General features: G+C 34.0%; 2 protein-coding genes across 4 annotated transcripts in view; both read right to left on the reverse strand.

Moving 5' to 3' along the window:
• LOC138691770 (uncharacterized) overlaps positions 1-10,776 on the reverse strand; it is a 34,793-nt gene extending 24,017 nt beyond the window's left edge. For both annotated transcript variants that reach the window (XM_069814146.1, XM_069814136.1), the window contains exons 1-4: positions 10,015-10,776; positions 8,620-8,669; positions 7,232-7,307; positions 1,942-1,988 (exon numbers count right to left, since the gene is read on the reverse strand). In XM_069814146.1, coding sequence (XP_069670247.1) covers positions 1,942-1,988; positions 7,232-7,307; positions 8,620-8,669; positions 10,015-10,096 — 255 coding nt within the window. In that variant the 5' untranslated portion in view covers positions 10,097-10,776. The remainder of the gene's footprint in view (positions 1-1,941; positions 1,989-7,231; positions 7,308-8,619; positions 8,670-10,014) is intronic.
• A 7,775-nt stretch (positions 10,777-18,551) lies between these two features.
• Obp93a (Odorant-binding protein 93a) overlaps positions 18,552-23,118 on the reverse strand; it is a 288,764-nt gene continuing 284,197 nt past the window's right edge. For both annotated transcript variants that reach the window (XM_069819699.1, XM_069819698.1), the window contains exons 6-9: positions 21,958-22,093; positions 20,319-20,404; positions 18,835-18,862; positions 18,552-18,746 (exon numbers count right to left, since the gene is read on the reverse strand). In XM_069819699.1, the coding sequence (XP_069675800.1) occupies positions 18,685-18,746; positions 18,835-18,862; positions 20,319-20,404; positions 21,958-22,093 (312 nt within the window). In that variant the 3' untranslated portion in view covers positions 18,552-18,684. The remainder of the gene's footprint in view (positions 18,747-18,834; positions 18,863-20,318; positions 20,405-21,957; positions 22,094-23,118) is intronic.

Below are 23,118 nucleotides of genomic sequence, written 5' to 3' on the forward strand. Positions count from 1 at the left end.
GTCTTCATTTAAATTAATTGCTAACTTTGTATTAATGATGATGATGATAACTTAATAATAATAATAATAATAATAATAATAATAATAATAATAATAATAATAATGAGTGAGAAGTTCCGCACTGCTAAATCTTTTCCTCATATACTGTACAAGGTCAGGGTGCGAATTAATGAAGGGGATGGGGAGATTTCCCCCCTGTTGGAAAGTTATCCCCCCTCTCATAAATTCATATTAACATCCCTGCCAGGGATAACTTCTATCCCCCCCTCACAAAATGTAATTGTTTTAATATGAGTATACTTTATAAAGTGGGCGGCCGGGTAGCTCAGTTGGTAGAGCAGCTAGCTACGGACTGGAAGGTCCGGGGTTCGATCCCAGGTGGTGACAGGATTTTTTTCTCGTTGCCAAACTTTCAGAGCGGCCCCGAGGTTCACTCAGCCTCCTATAAAATTGAGTACCGGGTCTTTCCCGGGGGTAAAAGGCGGTCAGAGCGTGGTGCCGACCACACCACCTCATTCTAGTGCCGAGGTCATGGAAAGCATGGGGCTCTACCACCATGCCCCCCAATTGCCTTCATGGCATGTTACGGGGATACCTTTACCTTTATACTTTATAAAGTACAGTATAAAGTAAGCAAAGAAAATAATATTGATGTATTATCATCACCGGAAAGCTGACAACAATCAATAATTCAGGAATTACACATCTTATCTTAAGCCTGCTTATGGATATAAGTATTATTACGATCAAGATGCAAGACAAGCAACTCAATGCGACCAAGTGTTGAGCCGTATCGAATGAGGATAATAATAATTTTATGTATGGTATTCTCTATCTAGGATTCTGTCCCTCTCTCGTAAGAAATCTTAATTCGCACCCTGTACAAGGTGAGTCGAAAGGTTTTTTTGTGAAATGGAAGGTGATGAAAGATGTAGCTATTTGGAACAGAAAATATAAATAACTTTTTAAAAATATAACATTGTTTCAGAAATACAATACTTTGAAGTGTAATCTAAAACACAATGATACCACAGTCTAATAGGCTATATGCAGTCACGAAGCTTAACCTAATATGTAAGGAATATGCATCCATAGACAGTTGCTAACCACTAGGATCGCTAATAATTATCGCCTCATTACAGACAATGCGAAATAGTACCGTCACAGTCTATTGTTCCTAGCACCCTCGCAACTCAAGCTTCGCGACTGATTATAATCAATAATAATAGTATAATAGTAATTACTATTTATACGATTTTTATTACATAGGATTTTTAATACACTTAATTGGGATTGCAATAACATCAGAAAAACATTAAAATATCAGTAAATACTTTGCTATTGTCAGTTAGAAAATATCCGTTCGTACTAGCAGTAATATTTATCATTATATATTTACTATAAAAGATCTTCATCCATAGCGACGCATGTGTGGCAGGGTTGCCGAACAGCTGTTGTGACAAGTTTCAACAGGTCCGGTTCAAGACGAATTACTTCTGATGTTTGCCAAATGTGCTTCTGTAGCTTAAAATTTATGTTTTAGATAGCCCTAAGAAACAGTCGTAATCGTATTCTTAAGGTTAGTGACCTAACTTGTTTTCTTTATATTCGGTCATCAAAGGCAGGCGTTTGTTTACAAAACATAACCCCCTCCAGAGTCATGAACTGATGACGTATGGATAGGTAAAGAAAGGGTATTATACACGATAAATATTGGCATTGTATGTTAGAATATTTTAACTGTAATTATTTATGAAAATATTCCAATTAATGGATTTGTTTATTTGCAACCTTTACTCCAAATAATGTTATCTTTCATCACCTAACATTTCACAGATACCTTTTCAAACACCCGATATAGGTAAAAATTATAAAAAGGTTGCCGTGTTTGTTTTACCAGGGCGGGTAAATCACTGTTTTACCCGCCCTGGTTTTACTTACTGAAAATGCCTTCATGTGCTTGTCGAGTTCGTCATTTTCTTCAGTACCTGGAATAGATTCATAACATCAATCATCGAAAGATTTAAAGAGAGGGTAGCAATTTTTATTCTATTCTCCTTCCACAAAATGTTGGAACTGTGTGTAACTGTACAGACGTGGACAAATTATTAGCAAAATTGAAGATTTTTATTACATATTTTTACAAAATATGATTCTTCAACTTAGACTACAGTTGACATTTTTGCGTATTTCGAAATTATTAGCAAAATTGAAGATTTGTATTGTATATTCTTTTACAAAATTTGACTCTTCAATTTGGACTACATTTGATATTTTTGCATATTTACAAATTATTAGAAAAACTGAAGATTTTTATTATATATTTTTACAAAATCTGACTCTTCAATTTGGACTACATTTGATATTTTTGCATATTTACAAATTATTAGCAAAACTGAAGATTTTTATTATATATTTTTACAAAATTTGACTCTTCAATTTAAACTGCAGTTGACATTTTTGCATATTTACAAATTATTGGCAAAATATGAAGATTTTTATTATATATTTTTACAAAATCTGACTCTTCAATTTGGACTACATTTGTATTTTTTGCATATTTACAAATTATTAGCAAAACTGAAGATTTTTATTATATATTTTTACAAAATCTGACTCTTCAATTTGGACTACATTTGATATTTTTGCATATTTACAAATTATTAGCAAAACTGAAGATTTTTATTATATATTTTTACAAAATCTGACTCTTCAATTTGGACTACATTTGATATTTTTGCATATTTACAAATTATTAGCAAAACTGAAGATTTTTATTATATATTTTTACAAAATCTGACTCTTCAATTTGGACTACAGTTTACATTTTGGATATTTCCAAATTATTAGCAAAACTGAAGATATTTATTTCATATTTTTACAAAATTTGACTCTTCAATTTAAACTGCAGTTGACATTTTTGCATATTTACAAATTATTGGCAAAATATGAAGATTTTTATTATATATCTTTACAAAAAATTTGACTCTTCAATTTAAACTACAGTTGACATTTTTGCATATTTCTATCTATTGTAATGATAAAAATGTGCAAAATTGTCAACTGTAGTCTAAATTGAAAAGTCAAATTTTGTAAACAGATTTGTCATAAAAATCGTCAATTTTGTTAATAATTTGTCCACGTCTGTACTTATATAAAAATGCACTCGTCGAGTTCATACGGTACTACGTCCAACTGCACAAGTGAACATTAATATAAATACACAGGGGTTTGCGGAAAAAATGAAGCGGGGAGAGGGGAAGAGAAGAAGAAACTTATTACAACGTTATCAGATTTGCATACTGAAACTTTCTTCTATCACACTGTGAGCTTGGATTTTTATGTACAGACAGATACCGAATTAAAATTTGGAGCGAGTCGTCCGCCTGTATGTAGGCAACAGTTACACACGACTGTCCACAAGTAGCATATATAAAGGGGCTCTTGTTTATTACATACGCGCAGTGTGTTTAAGCGAAACTTATACAACAAGGGAGCTCCAAATTTTATTTACGTATCTGCACCTACGAAGTTTGGGGCACACGTCATGGCAATTATTTTTCTTTAAGTGCTGGTATCTCGAGGTATAGTATCGTATGGGATCCATAGTATGCGGTCGCATCACTAGATGGCAGTGTGACGTATGGTTATTGCACAGAGAGCAATCTGAATTCAGTTGTGAGTCGACCGCAATGCCATATATCCATAGTACGAGTATGTGGTCGCATCACTACGGAGGAGGCAGTGTGATGTGGTTGTCGCACAGACAGCGATGTTACGCGTAATGCAGTTGTGAGTCGATCGCCGTGCAAAATCGCTGTAATGCGATGGGTTTGCAGGATGGGTATGTGTGCTGTAATACAATTCAAACTATCATAATGAACACGAGGAGGATGATGCTATGTCGTTCATGAACGTTTAATTCCTACTCTATCCTAGTACTAAACATACCCTGCCCTTTCATTTGGATATTTCAAAATTTCGAACAGCTCCCGCATTCCCACAAAAAAGTTACGACTTATGTCCCATTCCTCATAATAACGACATGCAATTTTAATTGATGGAGTATCAGTTAGATATTAAATGTCATAAAATTGCTGGGGTAATAAGACCGGTATTGAAAAATTAGACAAAAAATATTTGTATAGAATTTTATTGACTTTAGTTGGCTGCATTTTGTAGTAATAGAATCATAAAAACAAATTATTACTATGTAAAGATTAATTTTTCGCCCTACAGAATATATCTGTTATGGTAACAATTGATATTAGAGGAGAAAAATTCACTCCAGCGCCGATCAAACCCGGGTCCTTGGTTCTACGTACCAAGCGCTCTAACCATTGAGCTACGCCGAAGTTTAATCCACAGCACCGGATCGAATCCCTCTCCTCTAGTGTTTTCCCTTTGTAGCTGACTCCAAGATCGACATATATGGTGACATATATTAAGTCAATTGCCATTATACAAGGAGCGCACTCAATTGAGTGACTTGGTGGCCGAAATTCCACAGTAATATGCACTATTGGGTGAAGAATCTACTTAAAGATTAATTTTTAGTCCTACAAAATATATCTGTTATGGTAACAACATTATGTCAACATTATGAATACTGTATTAATTGAGCCGTTCAGAGCAGAAGTGGTGTAAGTCAAAAATAGGTAATGAAGGTGAAAGTAAATATTCTGTAAAATACAGCGCAAAGTAGCAATTAATATTCAATTTATTTAAACTATTAGTAGTCAGTGGATAGCAAGAACGACATATTAATTGCTATTTTGCACTGCATTTTACAGAATTTTTACTTTAAACCTCATTACCAAATTTTGACTTACACCACTTTTGCTATGAACGGCTCACTTGTAAATTAATTGGTAAATGAATTAATTTAATTGTAATATGAGCACTTATGTATTAGCAGCCTTAGAGCAATATAGCCGATGAATTCATTACAAATTACGTACCGGTATTTTAACAAAATTAAAGTTTCTAACCGCAATATATATTTTTTTACTGTTTGTGTCACTGCATACCATAATGCTTAATACTCACTAATTAGTTAGGAGTACATTTTTATAGTTACCGTATGCACTTTGTTTGGATAGACATTACATTTTAGCTGCATAAAATAGTATTTTTATGCTGTTTGAAATTGAATTTTTAGGTGCCTAAATTTACGTTTTTAGTGCCTGTTTTTGATAAAGTTAGGGTCTATTTTAGGTGACTAAAAGTTAGTTTTTAAGTGCCTAAAAATCCGAAGTCTATTTATTACGTAGCATGAAACTTGCACTGTTTGTCACAGCATAATATGCTGCAAAGAACTCCATTTGACTGCATTACTATATTCATTGATTACTGAAGTTGTGAATGAGGATAAGTCCTTGAGCTCAATCCACTTACAGGATACTGACCTATCCACACATGCAACTGTACGTATGTTTGTGGGTGCCGGTATGTTTGCGTGAATATTGTGAAAAGAAATTACACGTTAAACTGCGAGATTGTTTCCTGTCGTATCACATGTGCATGGCAAGACGACGAAATTACATTCTGATCACCTCCCTATACTTAGTTTGTAGTGGAACTCTGAATTAGCCCCATTTACGAAGCAAATATAAGCTAAACATGACCTTGATATGAAAGCTAAGCTTAGTACTGAAAGAAACTGGAAACGAGACGCAAGGAGAGTCAGGAGATGTGGACATTCGAACAGTCGTTAGGTCTAATCAGTGTTGCCAACTTGTTTATAAGCAATATCGTACCAAGCACGCTTTAGTATTTATATTACGAAATTGATGCAATTGGATTACTACGAACAATCGGCGAAAGATACCTAGAGAAGAATAAAGAAGTGTATATAGTATTTGTGGACCTAGAAAAGGCGTTTGACGAAATGGATTGGAACAAACTGATGGAAATGCTGAAGAAAATAAGTGTGGATTGGAAAAACAGGAGGGTGTTTAGTAACCTATATATATTGGGTGTTCATTTCAAAGTGTGTCATGACGTCACTGTTGTTGGGTCACCGATTTGAAGCGAGTTTCAGCTTATATGTTAGAGAAGTTGCCTATTATTTAAGGCGTTCTTCAATCTGAACTTGAGAACGTGTACGGTATAACTTGAACATCGTAGCAATAGATGGCGGTCTGTACGGTCTGTGTGCTGCCATAACCTCATTCGAACTGTGTTTTGCGCGGGCAAGTCGTATGCAAGGTATTTGTTATCATCGGTTGCGTACGGTAACATTCCACAACACAAATCAAATGCTCCGTGTCCATGTTGACCGTCGAAGTTAATGTCAACAAATACGTAAGTAATCGTCTTAACCCTCTCCCCATATCCCGACAATACGTATTTCCAAACAGTTCACATTCCTGCCACTACCGGCGTTACCGTACGTATCGGTACGTACTCTTCAGAATGAACGCCGTACTTGCTAGGCAACTTCTCTGCCTCTTCGGTTATACACCTCTGCGGAAGTGTAGGAAGATTGAATTCTCTAGGCTCATCGGCTAGCCACATGACGGCATACAGCGAGCCATGACACATTTTGAACTGAACATCCAGTATATGAAACAACGATTCAAAGTCAGGATAGGAGAATAAATGTCTGAAGGAAGTGAAATAGGGAGAGGAGTACAACGGGGATGCCCTTTATTATATACACTCTTCAACATCCAAGAAATTTGACCCGAAGAAATGTAGCATATCATTCTGCAAAGGAATTTTACAAAGTTACATATGTTCGGATCAAATTTCTTCATATTCAAAGGACAAAACTAACATTCTTTCAATAATTTATTATCATAATATCCTGCTCTCTTAAATTGAATGAGCATATTGGAAATTCAATCAATGGCTTTCCCAAAACACGCTATGAAATATGTCATATAAAACAGTTTTTATCTTGAAAAGGAAGCAAAAGCGAGCAAAATTATATTAAACTTTTTAGTTTGAAATATCTCAATGAACAACCTTCTGAAATAAATTACATTACCTACGGTTTACCCTATATAAAGACAAGGCATACTGATAGAAAAGCTAAATAAATATGATGTAGGAATATAAAACAAAACGAGTAAATGTTAAAAGAATGAACAAAAGAATTCAATATAAAATGTTTTGTTTAAATTAATGATTCAAATAAACGCCATGAAAATCAACGTCTTCAGGCAGTCTTGAAGCTGCTGCAACTCAGTGGATTATGCTGCATAAAAACTATAGCTTTACTTACCAGATTCTTTCTTGCAGGCTTTCAGAGCCGCACGGTCTACTTCCGACATAGTGAAGGGTTCCTTGCCACAGCATTTCTATTCAAAATAAAACAGATCAAATCGAAACTTAGCAGAATATTGCCGTGTGGACTAAAACAAACTTGTTTAAACCATCCTATGTAATGGATTTGGCTATACACAAAGATTTCTCATTCTAGCAACTTAGCTAATCAACGTGTTTTGGTGAAAAACGGTCAAGAATCGTAATAATTATCAAATAACTTGACATCAATATAGTTACAGCTGTTGTATTGTCGCACATATTAATAATATCCAAGAAAGAAATCACTTTCTATTTTTCTTTAGTTTAATTCATTGTCAAATAAAGGCAACAGTTCATATTATCTATCTAAGGGTACGTACACGTTGGAGCGACGATAAACGATAAAAGAAGCAGCGATGCTATATCAGAGAGAATTGAAGCATGCATTGTCATTGAGGTGTGCATATTGGAGTAACGATAAAAGCGAAGATACACGATAAAAGCGACGAAAAAGAAAAGTTCCATTTTCTTCGCTCTTGTCGTTCATATGATCTCTGATTAAGATAATATTAACCTGTATAATTATCGGTGGTTATCAATATATGCGAATATTAATCGATTTATTATTATTTCGGCTTATTAAATTAATTATTGTAGATATTGACAAATTGATCAGTTGTGTATTTATTCGTCATACATTATGTGATCACAAGAACCAATCACAACACAACGAATTTATTTAAATGAGACAAAAAGGCAAAACAGAACAGTATCTTAGTTATCAAAATGTTCTGGTTCTATACCTATGGTTACATAAATAGAAAAAGAAAACAATTCTCAAATAAATTTGTATTTCCAAGAAACATAAAACATAATGTTAATATCTTTTTACTTCTGATTGTACATTTTTGGAACAAGTGAGTTATGACTCTAACCGACTCATCTGACGATAATATGAAAATCAGAAAAAAGCTCTGTCTCGAGAAATAGTACCTTGGCTCCACCAGGGTTCCTCCAAGTCTGAAATAAACTTCTCCTTAAACCTTATAGCAAATTGTATTTATTTATCATAATTCCATTATCCTAATTTCTTTAAAAACGTTATGCGTAATCACAAGGATTTTCTCAAATCTATTTTCCATTTTAAGAACAATGAAATTCACGTGTAAACGCATTGAAATTAATGCTTGCCTTACGCAGGAGAAAGCAATTATCAAGAGTGATTGATAGAACAAAATCTATAATTAAAATTATTGTAGTGACAGGTGACTGTTTAATATTCAAAGGGTTCTTGCACTCCATTTCTGAATAATACTGGACTGAAGAATTTTACATAATTTCAATGATCTGTAATATTATACGTACCTGAGGATATCTCTTGTGGGTTTCCCTCACTTCTCTGTGATACTTGTCGTCTGCGAAAACAAAAACGGATAATAAGAATCGGTTTAATGCAGGGTGAGTCATAAGTATGTTTGGAAAACGCTGACATTATCACCTTCATTTCATTCAGACGCTATATAACCATAGCAGTTGAAAAAGCGTCGTAAAATAACCAATTAGGAATGCGTGGGATAAAAACATATTCTCCTTTCGTTTTACCAGTTAATATTGTCACTTCTATTACGTTTTGCATGAGTTTTTTTCAGCCAATTCTTGTTCCACTACATAATTTTCGTGGTCAATATTTCGCAATAGTACTATTGGTGATTCAATATTAAGTATTAAATTTTAGGCCTATGCTAGCAATCCTTGTGGTTTCAAAGAATTAAAGAATTCAGTTGGATAAAACATAGTCTGCTCACTATCTACAACTGCATCGAGAAATTCATAATACGGTCCCGGACTGCGTAAAGATACTTATTGCATGAATTATCTAGTTTCAGCCTCTATCATGTATCAACAATGTTATTTAATTTCGCGTTATAATTTCCATGGCCTCGTGAAAGTCGAAGTTGAATACAACAGACAATAAAGAAGAACAATTGACTACAAAAGATTGTATTTTAATTTTTTTTCTCGCTGTTATTTACAGTCGCTTTAACATCTCTGGTCATATCGCGAGTTAATCTTTAGTTGAAATCCGAAGGCCTGTGTACTATTGTTGAGACTGGTTCTATTGTTGTAAACTAAACGGCGACTGTATATGTATTACTGATTTGTTATGAATATGATTTCGATGATGAGTGACGGTGGTGTTATTCAGGGATGGTATGGCCCAAATTTCCTGGCATTTGCCTTATGGTTGAGGGAAAACACTGAAAAACCTCAACCAGGAAATTCAACCCGACCGGGAATCGAACCCGTGCCCTCTGCGTAAGAGACCAGCATGCTGACCCCTACACCACAGAGGTGGTCCATTTTAATATTATACACGAATGTTTGATCGTATTTTTTAAAATTAATTTAACGTCCATTTGCACAATTTTAATGTAGCCTATGTTTTTCTCCTGGTTGTGAAGGTTAAATGTGCAAACTTTGACACATATCGATCAAAGTGTGTAGATTTGTATAGAGAACATACAAATGTACACACATTCATACTCACATTCACTTTTATATATTAAGATATCAATTAAATGTATCGAAAATAAAAATAACATGAAACGAAAATGTTAGTATTCTTTACATGCATTGAAATCACCATTGCTAACCACAACACATTAGAATTATGTAAAACATAATTTAAGATTTTGCCATAAACACTGGGTTGTTTTGAAATGGCAGTGCAACTCTAGTACGGATATTCCATCTACTTACAAGGTTCGAATCCCTGCAGACTGAAGGCTGCGACAGCGGCACAAGCAAGAGCCAGAAAGGAGAACACAGTCGAGGAAGCCATGTCGATATCTGGTGTACCAGTGCTCCTCAGTGACTGTATTTATATGAAACAAATTAGGTGTCATTACCAGCTGGTTTGCAAACACACATTGCATGATATCTCTAGTAAACTAACCTTAGTTCCGGAGGGCAAGAGGCTTCTAACTGTTCCTCCATGACAGCTGTGTTATTGCAAGTACGTTCCGTGCACTTCTAGGCGTTGCCTCCGGAAGGATGCATTGAGTAATTGAGATATAGCACATGTCTTTATCTCTGCTCTAATAAATTCTTGTCCCATTTTGCGTTTTTAAAACAAAATTAAGGTTTTAATGTGTAACTTCACAACAAAAGAGCAAACTGAATGGGAATTGGTCACTGAGTTTACTTTTGAAATAACGGTGATGTCATGAAGTGAAGTCCGTAACGGCTTCAGAGAGGTTAGGCAACGTTCTAATTACATCTCTGTGGAATGTCAGAACATGCTTCAGAATCTAATTCTAGTAATTTTCACTAAATAATGATGCACTTACATGCGCGACAAAGTCTCTGTTCTCAGGGAAGCCAGAGTTATTCTTAAATCTGCCAGTTCATTTCCCAGCGAATTCCGCGAAATCTGTGCTACAAGAAGATTTTTATATCAAGTTCTTTTCTGAATAGCTATTTGGGTGCCAACATAAAGCCGCCATGAACGTCCTCATCGTAAATCACTGGCTGTCATAACGAAACCACCACCACCACCACCTTATTATTATTATTAGTATTATTTACAGGTCAGTGCATCACTTCCTATATCTGCCTATGTACACCTCGCTTTCCTCTTGATTTGTGTTGTATTATTTGCTTAGGATACCTTTCTTCATTCATTTTATGTAATCCTTAGATTTTTGTCCGCATGTTCTTAATTTTTCTGTTATTGGAAATATTGCAAGGTATTATCTAATTTTCATGTTTTTAATTCTGTTTTCTCTTGTGCAGTCTTTAACAGAAAGTAAACATTTCATTTCTGCTGATGTTATCTTACTTAAATCTTGTTTTTCTGTAGGCATGATTCAGAACCGTAAAGTAGTACTGGTACTGCAGTAAAACCCCTCGTAACCGGCACCCAAATAACCGGCAATACCAAAACAACGGCACTTTTGACTGAGCCAAAACAAAATTTTGAATCTGCCACATTGCCACAGTCTGGACCATCAGTTTTGCCACATTAGGTAGTTTGCACGAACTTTCATTTTCAGTGACTATTCAAACCTAAAATTAGTGTATTATTTGTGTTGTGTGATGTGTTTTAATATAGAAAATCCACACAGTTTTTATGTTTAGTTATGTTCAGGCCATTAGTGTTGCCACATTAAGAAGTTCACACGAAATTTAATTTGCAGTGAATATTCAAACCTAAAATTAGTGTATTATTTGTGTTGTGTGTTGTGTTTTAATAAAGAAAATCCACACAGTTTTTATGTTTATTTAGTTATGTTCAGGCCATTAGTGTTGCCACATTAAGAAGTTCACACGAACTTTAATTTGCAGTGAATATTCAAACCTAAAATTAGTGTATTATTTGTGTTGTGTGGTGTGTTTTAATAAAGAAAATCCACACAGTTTTTTTGTTTATTTAGTAATGTTCAGGCCATTAGTGTTGCCACATTAAGAAGTTCACACGAACTTTAATTTGCAGTGAATATTCAAACCTAAAATTAGTGTATTATTTGTGTTGTGTGGTGTGTTTTAATAAAGAAAATCCACACAGTTTTTATGTTTATTTAGTAATGTTCAGGCCATTAGTGTTGCCACATTAAGAAGTTCACACGAACTTTAATTTTCAGTAAATATTCAAACCTAAAATTACTGTATTATCGTGTGTTGTGTGATGTGTTCTCATAAAAAAAAATCCACACACTTTATTTAGTTATGTTCTGATCGCCACATTACGAAAATCGCACGAATCTTAATTTTCAGTGAATATTCGAACCTGGAATTAGGGTATTATTTGTATTGTGTGATGCGTTTTAATAAAGAAAATCCACACAGTTCTTATGTTTATTCAGTTATGAGCAAGTGATAGACAAATAAGGTTCACATGGGTGCAGTTTCAACATTTGGCACCATGAAATATGAACTTCTTCTTTGTATATATCGGGTATTTATTCAATTATCCAGCAAAATCTCGTATCTGGAACTAGTCTGGTCCCTTTGGTGCCGGATAACAGGAATTCTACTGTACTAATGTCTTTTTTTATAGAATTTACATTGCATTTATTTTGTTGCTTTGTCATTTAGCGATCGTTTCATTGTTCCACATATTCCTTGAAATTTTACTATCTTATTCATTATACCACTGTTATAATCACATGAGATGTCACATCCTAGGTAATTAAAATAATTTACTTGTTCGATGATTTTGTTTTCTCTTTTTATTTTGAATCTAATTTCCTGTTTGCCGTGGAAAACCGTAAACTCGATTTTTTCAATGAATAATTATTTAAAATTGTAATGTTGGAATATCTTACGTAATTTTAAAATACTCCCTTGCAGTTCGTCTTGTGTACTTGCTGCTATTATCTGGTCATTAGCACATAGTAATGTTTTCAAGTAATTTGCATTTTTCTTTTATTTATTTCTTCATTCCATTTTTATTATTTCATTCATGTATAGATTAAACAGTACTAGAGAATGATCACAATCCGGTTTGATTCCTAAGTTAGAGAAACATTGATTTTAACTTGCTTTATTTCCAATTTTTAAGACAAATTTTGTGTTATTTTATAAACTTATAATGCAGTTCCCCGCCTTCCAGATAATGCGGTTTAGCTAGAGGCTAGTACAAAAATAACTCATGAACTTTAACAGAGCGACAACCGGACTGATAATCAAAATCATTCAGTAAAATTCTTAGATATATTAAAGTATTCTGTAGACAGAAAGGATTTTAGTAAAAATTTTGCTCCGCCACAAATTTCCATCTTCAGCAACTTCTATAGTAAGATCTCTTCTAGTCATACTCCTTCTGACCTCATCCCATATTTATTCTGTGTTTAATTCCTCCCGGGTATCATTTATGTTTGTTACTGTTGCTTCCAGATATTTGAACTTCTCGACCTCTTCAAAAGATAAATTTCCAATTTTTATATTTCCATTTCGTACAATATTCTCGTCACGAGACATAATCATATACTTTGTCTTTTCGAGATTTACTTCCAAACCTATCTCTTTACTTGCTTCCAGTAAAATTCCCGTATTTTCCCTAATCGTTTGTGGATTTTCTCCTAACATATTAACGTCATCCGCATAGACAAGCAGCTGATGTAACCCGTTCAATTCCAAACCCTCTCTGTTATCCTGAACTTTCATAATGGCATACTCTAGAGCGAAGTTAAAAAGTAAAGGTGATAGTGCATCTCCTTGCTTTAGCCCACAGTGAATTGGAAACGCATCTGACAGAAACTGATCTATTCGAACTCTGCTGCAAATAATAATAATAATAATAATAATAATAATAATAATAATAATAATAATAATAATAATAATAATAATATAATAAGCAAATAATAATAATAATAATAATAATAATAATAATAATAATAAATATAGGTAATTTCTAGGAGGAAATATATTTTCTGTGTGACACTCATCGAGGTAAACAATTTTCCAGATTTTTATGGCATGTAATTATTTGAATGGAACATCATGCAGCCCCCGGACGCATCGCATTCATTTGCATAAATACGGAAACAAACCGAAGTTGACTCTCGCTGAAAAAGCCTCAACTTAATGTGTTATAATCATGTGATTTTTATATTTCCCCAACTGCGATTGCTAGTACAAAACGTTCATTATCCTTCTTCGGTCTTTCGACGATAATAATCTACTCATTAAACTAGGATAAAAAGACTTCTGAGTTTTTCAGCTGCTAATAAAATCAAGATCTACATATCGTCTACAGCAATGGTATTCTATCTTACCCACAAACTACATTGCAATTGTATAAGAAGTAACAAATGACTATGTTTGATGTTATATGCAAAATAAAATATTGTGACGATTATTATTATTATTATTATTATTATTATTATTATTATTATTATAAAATAGTTATAGATGCAATAATAACAGTCATGAATTATGTAAAATTTTACTGAAGGAAGGAAAAACAAGAGTTAATATTGTAAAAGAAAATATATAAACTGCAAGAATTATCAACAAGCGCAACATATTAAATATGTCAAAGAGATGCGTACCTCTTACGACAACCTCTCATACACCCTGGGGGTACGCGTAGCGTAGATTAAATTCCACTGCTCTACATCACTATTAATGTTCTTTGCAACCTCACATAACTGCCTGACTTTCGTCTTGAATCAACATACTATATGTAGCTACACTTTTCGAGGTGCAGATCCGTGTCGTGCTCTTAGACATGTCCTATATAGAATGTTAACTAATGTAAGGGAAACATTCAGAGAAAATAGAAAACCTAAAAACAGGTAAAAAAAGTGCATGTAAATATTTATTCAAATGGGACTAAATGACAACTGTGAGCAGTATGGGATGAAGATAAATGCAAATAAGACGAAGGCCATGGTTATCGGAAGAAAAATAAAGAAGGTGAACGTGCGAATTCTAACTGAAGCAGTAAAACAAGTGGTCAGCTTCAGACTATAAGCAGTAACATGAGCTGCTGACAGGAAGTCAAAATGATGATAGCAGTGGCCAAGGAAGTTTTAATAGAAAAAGGAGTATCTTCTACTCTGGAGAAAGAATTAACGAAGAAACTAGTGAAATGCTTTGTGTGGAGTGTGGCATTATATGGGGCAGAAACATGGACATTACGAAGAAGTGAAGAGAAGCGACTAGAAGCATGTGAAATGTGGATATGGAGAAGAATTGTGCGCGTGAAATGGACAGAGAGAATAAGAAATGAAGCTGTGTTGTAAAGAGTGGCTGAAGAGAGAATAATGCTGGCACTGATCAGGGAGAGGAAAAGGAATTGGTTGGGTCACTGGCTGAGAAGAAACTGCCTACTGAAGGATGCAGTGGAATGAATAGTCAACGGGAGAAAAGTTGGGAGCAGAAGAAGATATCAGATGATAGACGTCATTAAGGTATATAGATCGTATGTGAAGACTAACACAAGAGGAAGGCAGAGAATAGGAAAGATTGGAGTGTGCTGAGTTTGTAGAGAAAGATGTGCTCTTGGGCAGAAAACTATGAATGAATTCACTTCGTTTTTTTTTAATTACAATTATTTTTTGGTTCATACACGTTTGCTTCTTACAACTTCATTTTTATACCTTTGTTTGCAAAGTCCATGCACAATTCTACACATGGCGCTCAACATGGCCACCACGAATTATAATGCAAACTTCTAAGTGCCTCATCATCTACCTACTGTCTTACTCTCTCTCATATTTCTGGTTTCTGTTTATTTGCTGACGTCCTTCTTCAACACTGGCGAAGAATTTCTCAATAAGTTTTGTATACACAGTTGCTTTTAAATGTTGCCGCAAGTAAATTTTTAATGGATTGAGGTCAGGGGAACGAAAAGGCCAGGTCGGCCTCGGTAGCGTAGTCGGTATAGCGCTTGCTTTCTGTGCTCGAGGTTGCAGGTTCGATCCTGGCCCAGGTCGATGGCATTTAAGTGTGCTTAAATGCGACAGGCTCATGTCAGTAGATTTACTGGCATGTAAAAGAACTCCTGCGGGACAAAATTCCGGCACACCGGCGACGCTGATATAACCTCTGCAGTTGCGAGCGTCGTTAAATAAACCATAATTTAGAAAAGGTATGATGTCGTCCTTCACGATCTATCTATTTATTTGTAAATCGCTGACTTAGAATCGTTGTAGCAGCAAGAGAAAAATGAGGCGGTACCCCGTCATGCATGAACACATACGGTGAATTAAATGTAGTAGACCTTCTTCCAGAAAATTATTTAAATGTTCCGTATAAATGAGCCTTTAATCTATATAACAATTTTTTGTGCGTCAGCATTATAAACAGTCTTCATCGTTAGTGAAAATCGTGCATAATATGCCACATTATCGTGTTAATGCCGTAATAGTAATATGCGTTACAAGAGCTGTATGTTGAAATTTTCATGTTTGAAGAAAAGTTTGATAAAGCGAAACGTAGTTGAACTTTTTTAATTTCCGAGAATTGAAAGAAAACATACCGCTCGTGTATCGTACATTATTTTGTGCGAAGATCGTTTATTACATACCTGAAAGAGGAATTTCTAATTAGTTGCAATGAATTCTCCATCTTGGTTTCTGTTCAATGACGGCAAATTTGCAAAACAAAAATACCTATTTTCAACATTGTTGCTTTAAAATATTTTCTGTGTTTACTATACTCCAGCAGGCCGTGATATACGTCTGTCTTTTTTTTTTCCTCAGTCTATAAATGCGAACTTAAAAACAAACGGTAAGGTTATGTAATGATTTATTTTTCATTTTAATATTTTAACAATATTATTTATATAACATATTGCAGTAATAACATCGGCATCTGGAATCTTGTTGATTTTTTCACGGCTTCTTTAATGTTACTTGCATCACGAATGCAGTAACTTTAGTGGAGTTGTATAGTTTACTTAATTTTTGCAAATATTTAAAAACAATAATTAACAGTGCAATTTAGGTGAAATTGCAGTGGTAAGTTTCTAATTTATAATTATTACTATATTGAACGTCTCTAAAAATAATATGTTAAAAGCCTAAAGCAGTAAAATGAATGTCGCGCTTAAGCGGTAAGAAGAGGGAAATTATTATGTGTGTTAGGTTGGGAATACTGAATGTGGAATTTTACATTTTCCGCGGATTGGTTTTGTAAGGATACCAAGGAAATACGCACGATCTCGCACAAAAATATAACCGTGACAACTAAAACGTCATGATTTCTATTAAGAAGGCATAACATGTAACTTATCATAAAGTTAATATTATGAAGCGATTTGCCAACGTTACAATATTTAATATATCATTGTTGTCATAGCAACCTCTTTCTTCATAGACCATGATATCAAACTACCCATCATTAGAAATCTGATGTTATTTCTTTATTTATTTTTGTTACCAAATACTCAATTTGGATTCAGAAAAATGCATTTCTGTCCGCAACAATTAGATAGGATTATTTATATAATTCTTGGTACCTATGAAAAGAAACAAATCTGTCTAGGCCTTTTCCTTGATACAATAAAGGTTTAGTAGAAACCGCTGTACACAGACAGACTAGTACTAAAATTATTACATTTCATATATATCATTCCCTGATAAATTGACTCGTAGATATTGTTAGTCGAAGCAAGTAAAGATACAGGTTTGGAAGTAAATACCGAAAAGAACAAAGTATATGATTATGTCTCGTGACCAAAATATAGTACGAAATGGAAATTCGGTTGAGAAGCTTTTGTCATCCAGTCTGCTTTCAAAAAAGCTGAAAGTTAGAGTTTATAAAACAGTTACATTACCGATTGTTCTGTATGGTTGTGGAACTTTGACTCTCACTTTTAGAGAGGAACAGAAGTTTAAGGTAGGCGCTCATGCATACAGAAATGCATACAGAGTGTTAGTTGGGAGACCGGAGGGAAACAGACTTTTGGAGAGGCCGAGACGTAGATGGGAAGGATAATATTAAAATGGATTTAAGAGAGGTGGAATATGATGCTAGGAACTGGATTAGGCCTAATCTTGTTCAGGATAGGGACCGATGGCGGGGTTATGTAAGGGCGGCAATAAACCTTCGGTTTCTCTAAAAACCATTTGCAAGTAAGATTCTTACTGAATGTGAATGAAATTATTCCAATTATTCAAAAGAAATCACTGTACATAGACAGCACGCTCAAAATAGCTTTTCCGGGATTAGGGACGCTGTAAACGTGTAATTCTTAAAGAATCCTCTTTTTCCCAGAATTAGGGGAGAGTCGGGTAGTATCGGACATAGGGTAATATCGGACAGTGAGTTTCTTTCATCTACCACACAATGATAATACCTAATTGACATGGTTACGTTTCTGTGATGTCGCATAGAGAAACGTAACCATGTCATTCAGGTACTACCATATGGTGGTAGATGAAAGAAACGCACTGTCCGATATTACCCGATGTCCGATACTACCCGACTCTCCCCTACTTATTTCCTTCTTACATTTTGTTAGCGAGAAAATAAAGTTTTTACAACATCGCTCATCAGTAGTCTTCTTAAGAATGGATGTTAAGTAAAAATAGTGTTAGTGTACGATGTTGTCCTAAGAAATAATTTAAGCCTCTATACCAGGCCTGGGCACAAATAAGTCGATTGAGTCACTGCAGATTTCCCCTTAACTCCTCACTCCACCTACTCCGGCCGAGGCTAGTAGGCAGGCAGATAAGTACTGCTCAGTGACGGATTGTATAATAGCTTTTACGAACTTTCGGCTCTCGTGGTTGCCTGAAATCCATCACTGACGAAGAATTAAATGAACAAGGGATTTTCAAGGGGAACAACTTTAATTTTCTCAAATTCCATACAAGCATTTTGGCATAAAAGTATAGCCTATTATAAATTTTCCCTTGATAAATAAATTACAACTGTACTAACATATCTGGAGCACAAACAGCAGATTTCCACCATTTACACCTCCGTCCTCTGGTACCACTCTTCTATGTGCTTACGGAACTCTGTGCAAGTATCGCCTGTAATTTTACCAGAGAATACATATCAATATTAACTCAACAATAAAATAATTCATTTCAAATAGACACGGTAACGATGAATACTTACTTTCAATCCTTTCTTCAGCAGGACACTCCTGTAACACAAATTATACGTGCAAACAGTGAATAAATAATCTTACATACAAGAAAGTAAACGATAATGATATTTATAAATACAGGGTAGACCAAAGAAACGGGAGGTTTTTGAACAGTGAAATTAAGCTGTAGATAATGTATTAAATTAAATTTTATTATATGAAAATATAAAATATAGTCCTCCATTTGCATGTAATGTAATTTGAAAATGATATCCTTCAAGTCCCCCATTGCCAGAATTTTTAAGGTGATGTAGAAAATATGAGCAATTAAAGTTACTTCTCACTTCTGAAAAACCCTATGAATTGGTATTACAGTTTCTTAGATATGTATAAAATTGAGTTAAGTAACAAAATTTAATCATAAACCAACTGAAGGGCATAACGAATTTTCAATTCCCCCAAGTGATAATATTTTATGGGATATAATCTGGTTTCAGAAAGAAATTATTAGTCAGAAATGGGCTTTATTGTGAAAGGAAAACATAGGCCTATATTGCATGGAACAGTATAGGGTGGGGCAGGATAGCATAGGATAACAAAGAATGCGATGGGATGGGATAGGGTAGGGTAGGATAGTATATTATGTGATATGATATGATAAAGTAGGATAGGATGGGGTAGGGTGGGATGGAATAGGAGAGAATAGGATCGGCTAGAGTAGAGTAGGATAAAATAGGGTAGGATAGGGAAGGGAAGGGTTGGGTTGGATAGGGTATAGTAGGATAGGGTGGCGAGAATAGGGTATGGTGGAGGAAGGGTACAATAGGATAGGGTATGATAGGTTATAGTAGGTAGTGTAGCATAAGATAGGGCAGACTAAGATAGAATAAGGTAAAATAGGATAGGATAGCATAGAGTAAGGTAGAATAGAATAGAACAGGATAGAAGAGGATAGCATACAGTAGATTAGGATAGAATAGGGTAGGGTTCGATAGTCTCATAAATCATCCTTCCAGGCTAAAATTCCTTAAGAGTGAGAAAGAAGTACTACTTTGTACAGAAATTGTGTGCTAAGAGTAGAAATTAATGAAATGAGGTGTATATATGAATACATAGAATAGGGGAGAGTCGGGTAGTATCGGACGTCGGGTAATATCGGACAGTGCGTTTCTTTCATCTACCACCAGATAGTAGTACCTGAATGATATGGTTACGTTTCTCTATGCGACATCACAGAAACGTAACCATGTAAATCAAGTACTATCATCGTGTGGTAGATGAAAGAAACTCACTGTCCGATATTACCCGATGTCCGATACTACCCGACTCTCCCCTACTCGTACAATATTATATTGCAGGATCGACAAACATCCGCAACAGAACTTCAATTTTATTAAGAATATTACCGCAAAATTAAAGCGAATATATTATGATAAATTTATTTCTAAGTTTGGAAATTACATTTACAAATTGAATTTAAATGTAAAAAATCAACAAGTCTATTAACACTCACCCCTTCAACTTTATGCCGCACACATAAAGTAGAGATGAAGGCTGCCCTGTTACATTTCTTTCCGTCCATCTCTTCTGGTCCAAGTTCTGAAATAAAGGAGTGAGGCACATCTTAACATAAGAAGAATTATCCATTGATTCAATAATATAAGATATATATATATATATATATATATATATATATATATATATATATATATCTTATTAGAGAATCTCGCCGTCTTCTATTGAATATTGTGTAATCAATGACTATATCTGTTATTAGTATTAATATCCCAAGTTTCATTAGTATCAGTTTAATAATTTATGATATTTACAATAAACATTACTTTTTAAAAATGTAGGCCTATATCGACTCCAACAAAATATAAGTTACGGGCCTGAAAAAAATTGTACATCACCTTTAATATGCATATAACCTAACCATCAGTTTAAAAATATTAATGTTTTCAGTGTCCGGATACTATATATATTTTTTAATTTTAAAAATTTTTACCTTATCAAAAAAAAAAAAAAAAGACTCTTACAGTTTTAACCATACTTTTCAAAATAAGCAGTAAAAAGTTCAACTCCCTAGCATGAAATTTGTTGGAGTCTATGGTATTCGAATGTGGGTAAATGCAGTACAAATTAAAGCGTGAAAAACTAATTATATAATGTTGATTTTCTGTCATGAAAACCTGTTTCTAATGGTGAAATATAACTCAAGCATGAATTTTGAAGAAGATTATGTTGACTATTACACTTTTACTACGTCATACTACTACTTATGACAATAAAACTATACGAAAGGACGTGTTTCAACCAATCAGGGCTGTTTATCGCTACAATTTTATCATTTCCCTAGCATTTGTTTATTTTTATCACTTCCTTAGCTTTTATTTGTTTTCCAACATTTCAAACTGCAAATTCTTTACGGTACTATAAAACATGCTTTGCGATCATCATTTGTTTCCCGCATAGATAGTGACTGAAAATGGCGGCTCCGTTCAAACGTTTTGGTGAAGCTAACATTAGTGAAATAGAATTTTAGTAAGTCAATTAATATTTTATTGTATTAGAGTACTTTATTTCTCTAATCTTTATATACTTTCTTCTAATCGTGTAATACCCAATTAAATCCCACTCGAATTTTAATTTTCTCTAGATAAATCAAAACCTCTAGTTGATAAAATTTGGCCAACATGAAAGGTTTCTTTGCAATATATATATATATATATATATATATATATATATATATATATATATATTTTCCTCTTTACTTGAAACAGGATCAAAATTTCACCTATCTTCTTCTTTAAGATATTTATGGGCCCTTATGATATATTTTTCATGTTTTCCATCACAACTCACTCATACTCGTACTATCCTACCTTTGTTGTTTGTAAAACTTTATGATCCCATAGCCTACGACAAAAATTTAGGAACGTCGGTACTTCACAGATACGAGTACGATCTCCTCATTGTAGAGAATATAAATCTGCAAGCTCTTAGAACTTATATCTGCACCACCTTGAATCGTATTTGAAAAGTGCCACATTATCATCATTGTAGTGTGTAGAAATGTATGAATCCTTTAGACTCACAGCTGCACCATCTTGGAATGTGTTTTAGAGACACAAGACCTACATACCAATTACCTTTGGCTTTGTTGTTTGATGCATCCAAGCACTTATGGATAGCTTTCTCCGTGGCCTCTTTTAGGGATGAATCGGTGTAGTGCTTGAAATAAATATTCAAGAAATTCTCCTTCATCACATATCCGTCGGAGTCAAGCTGTTAAAATTGAAATCGGTTAATAATCATGTTCTTTTTTCTATTTTTTAATTACAAGCAAGATCACAGCGAGCGAAATGTTGAACCATTTGTGTTTAGGTGTATTTGTGTATTATGCCATAAATTTACAAACTGTGTGGATTTTGAAACACAAGAACATGGAATTTTTTTATTTACTTAGAACTATATATTTATTATAGTTATTACTTCGTTGCTTAGTTAGTTACTTAGCTGCTTGGTTGCTCAATTAACTGTTTAGTTGCCTAATTAGTTACTTAGTGTCGCTTTCTTAGTTGCTTACATAGCTGCGCAGTTTAGTTTGTTTGTTTAGGTTATTTATTTGTGTATTCATTATCGATTTATTTCTTATTTATTTATTTAGATACTTAGAATTAGTTACTTACTAGTTATATACCTAGGTACTTAGTGCAGTTATTACTTTGTTGTTTAGTTAGTTACTTAGCTGCTTGGTTGCTCAATTAACTGCTTAGTTGCCTACTTAGTTACTTAGTGTCGCTTTCTCAGTTGCTTACATAGCTGCACAGTTTAGTTAGTTTGTTTAGGTTATTAATTTGTGTATTCATTATCTATTTATTTCTTAATTATTTACTTAGATACTTAGAATTAGTTACTTACTAGTTATATACCTAGGTACTTAATGCAGTTATTACTTAGTTACTTAGCTGCTTGGTTGCTCAATTAACTGCTTAGTTGCCTACTTAGTTACTTAGTGTCGCTTTCTTAGTTGCTTACATAGCTGCACAGTTTAGTTAGTTTGTTTAGGTTATTTATTTGTGTATTCATTATCGATTTATTTCTTATTTATTTATTTAGATACTTAGAATTAGTTACTTACTAGTTGTATACCTAGGTACTTCATGCAGTTATTACTTAGTTACTTAGCTGCTTGGTTGCTCAATTAACTGCTTAGTTGCCTACTTAATTACTTAGTCGCTGTTTTAATTGCTTATACAGCTGCACAGTTTTGTTAGTTTGTTTAGGTTACTTATGTATGTATTTATTCA

Source organism: Periplaneta americana, chromosome 2, assembly GCF_040183065.1.
Source record: "Periplaneta americana isolate PAMFEO1 chromosome 2, P.americana_PAMFEO1_priV1, whole genome shotgun sequence".
Lineage (NCBI taxonomy): Eukaryota > Metazoa > Arthropoda > Insecta > Blattodea > Blattidae > Periplaneta > Periplaneta americana.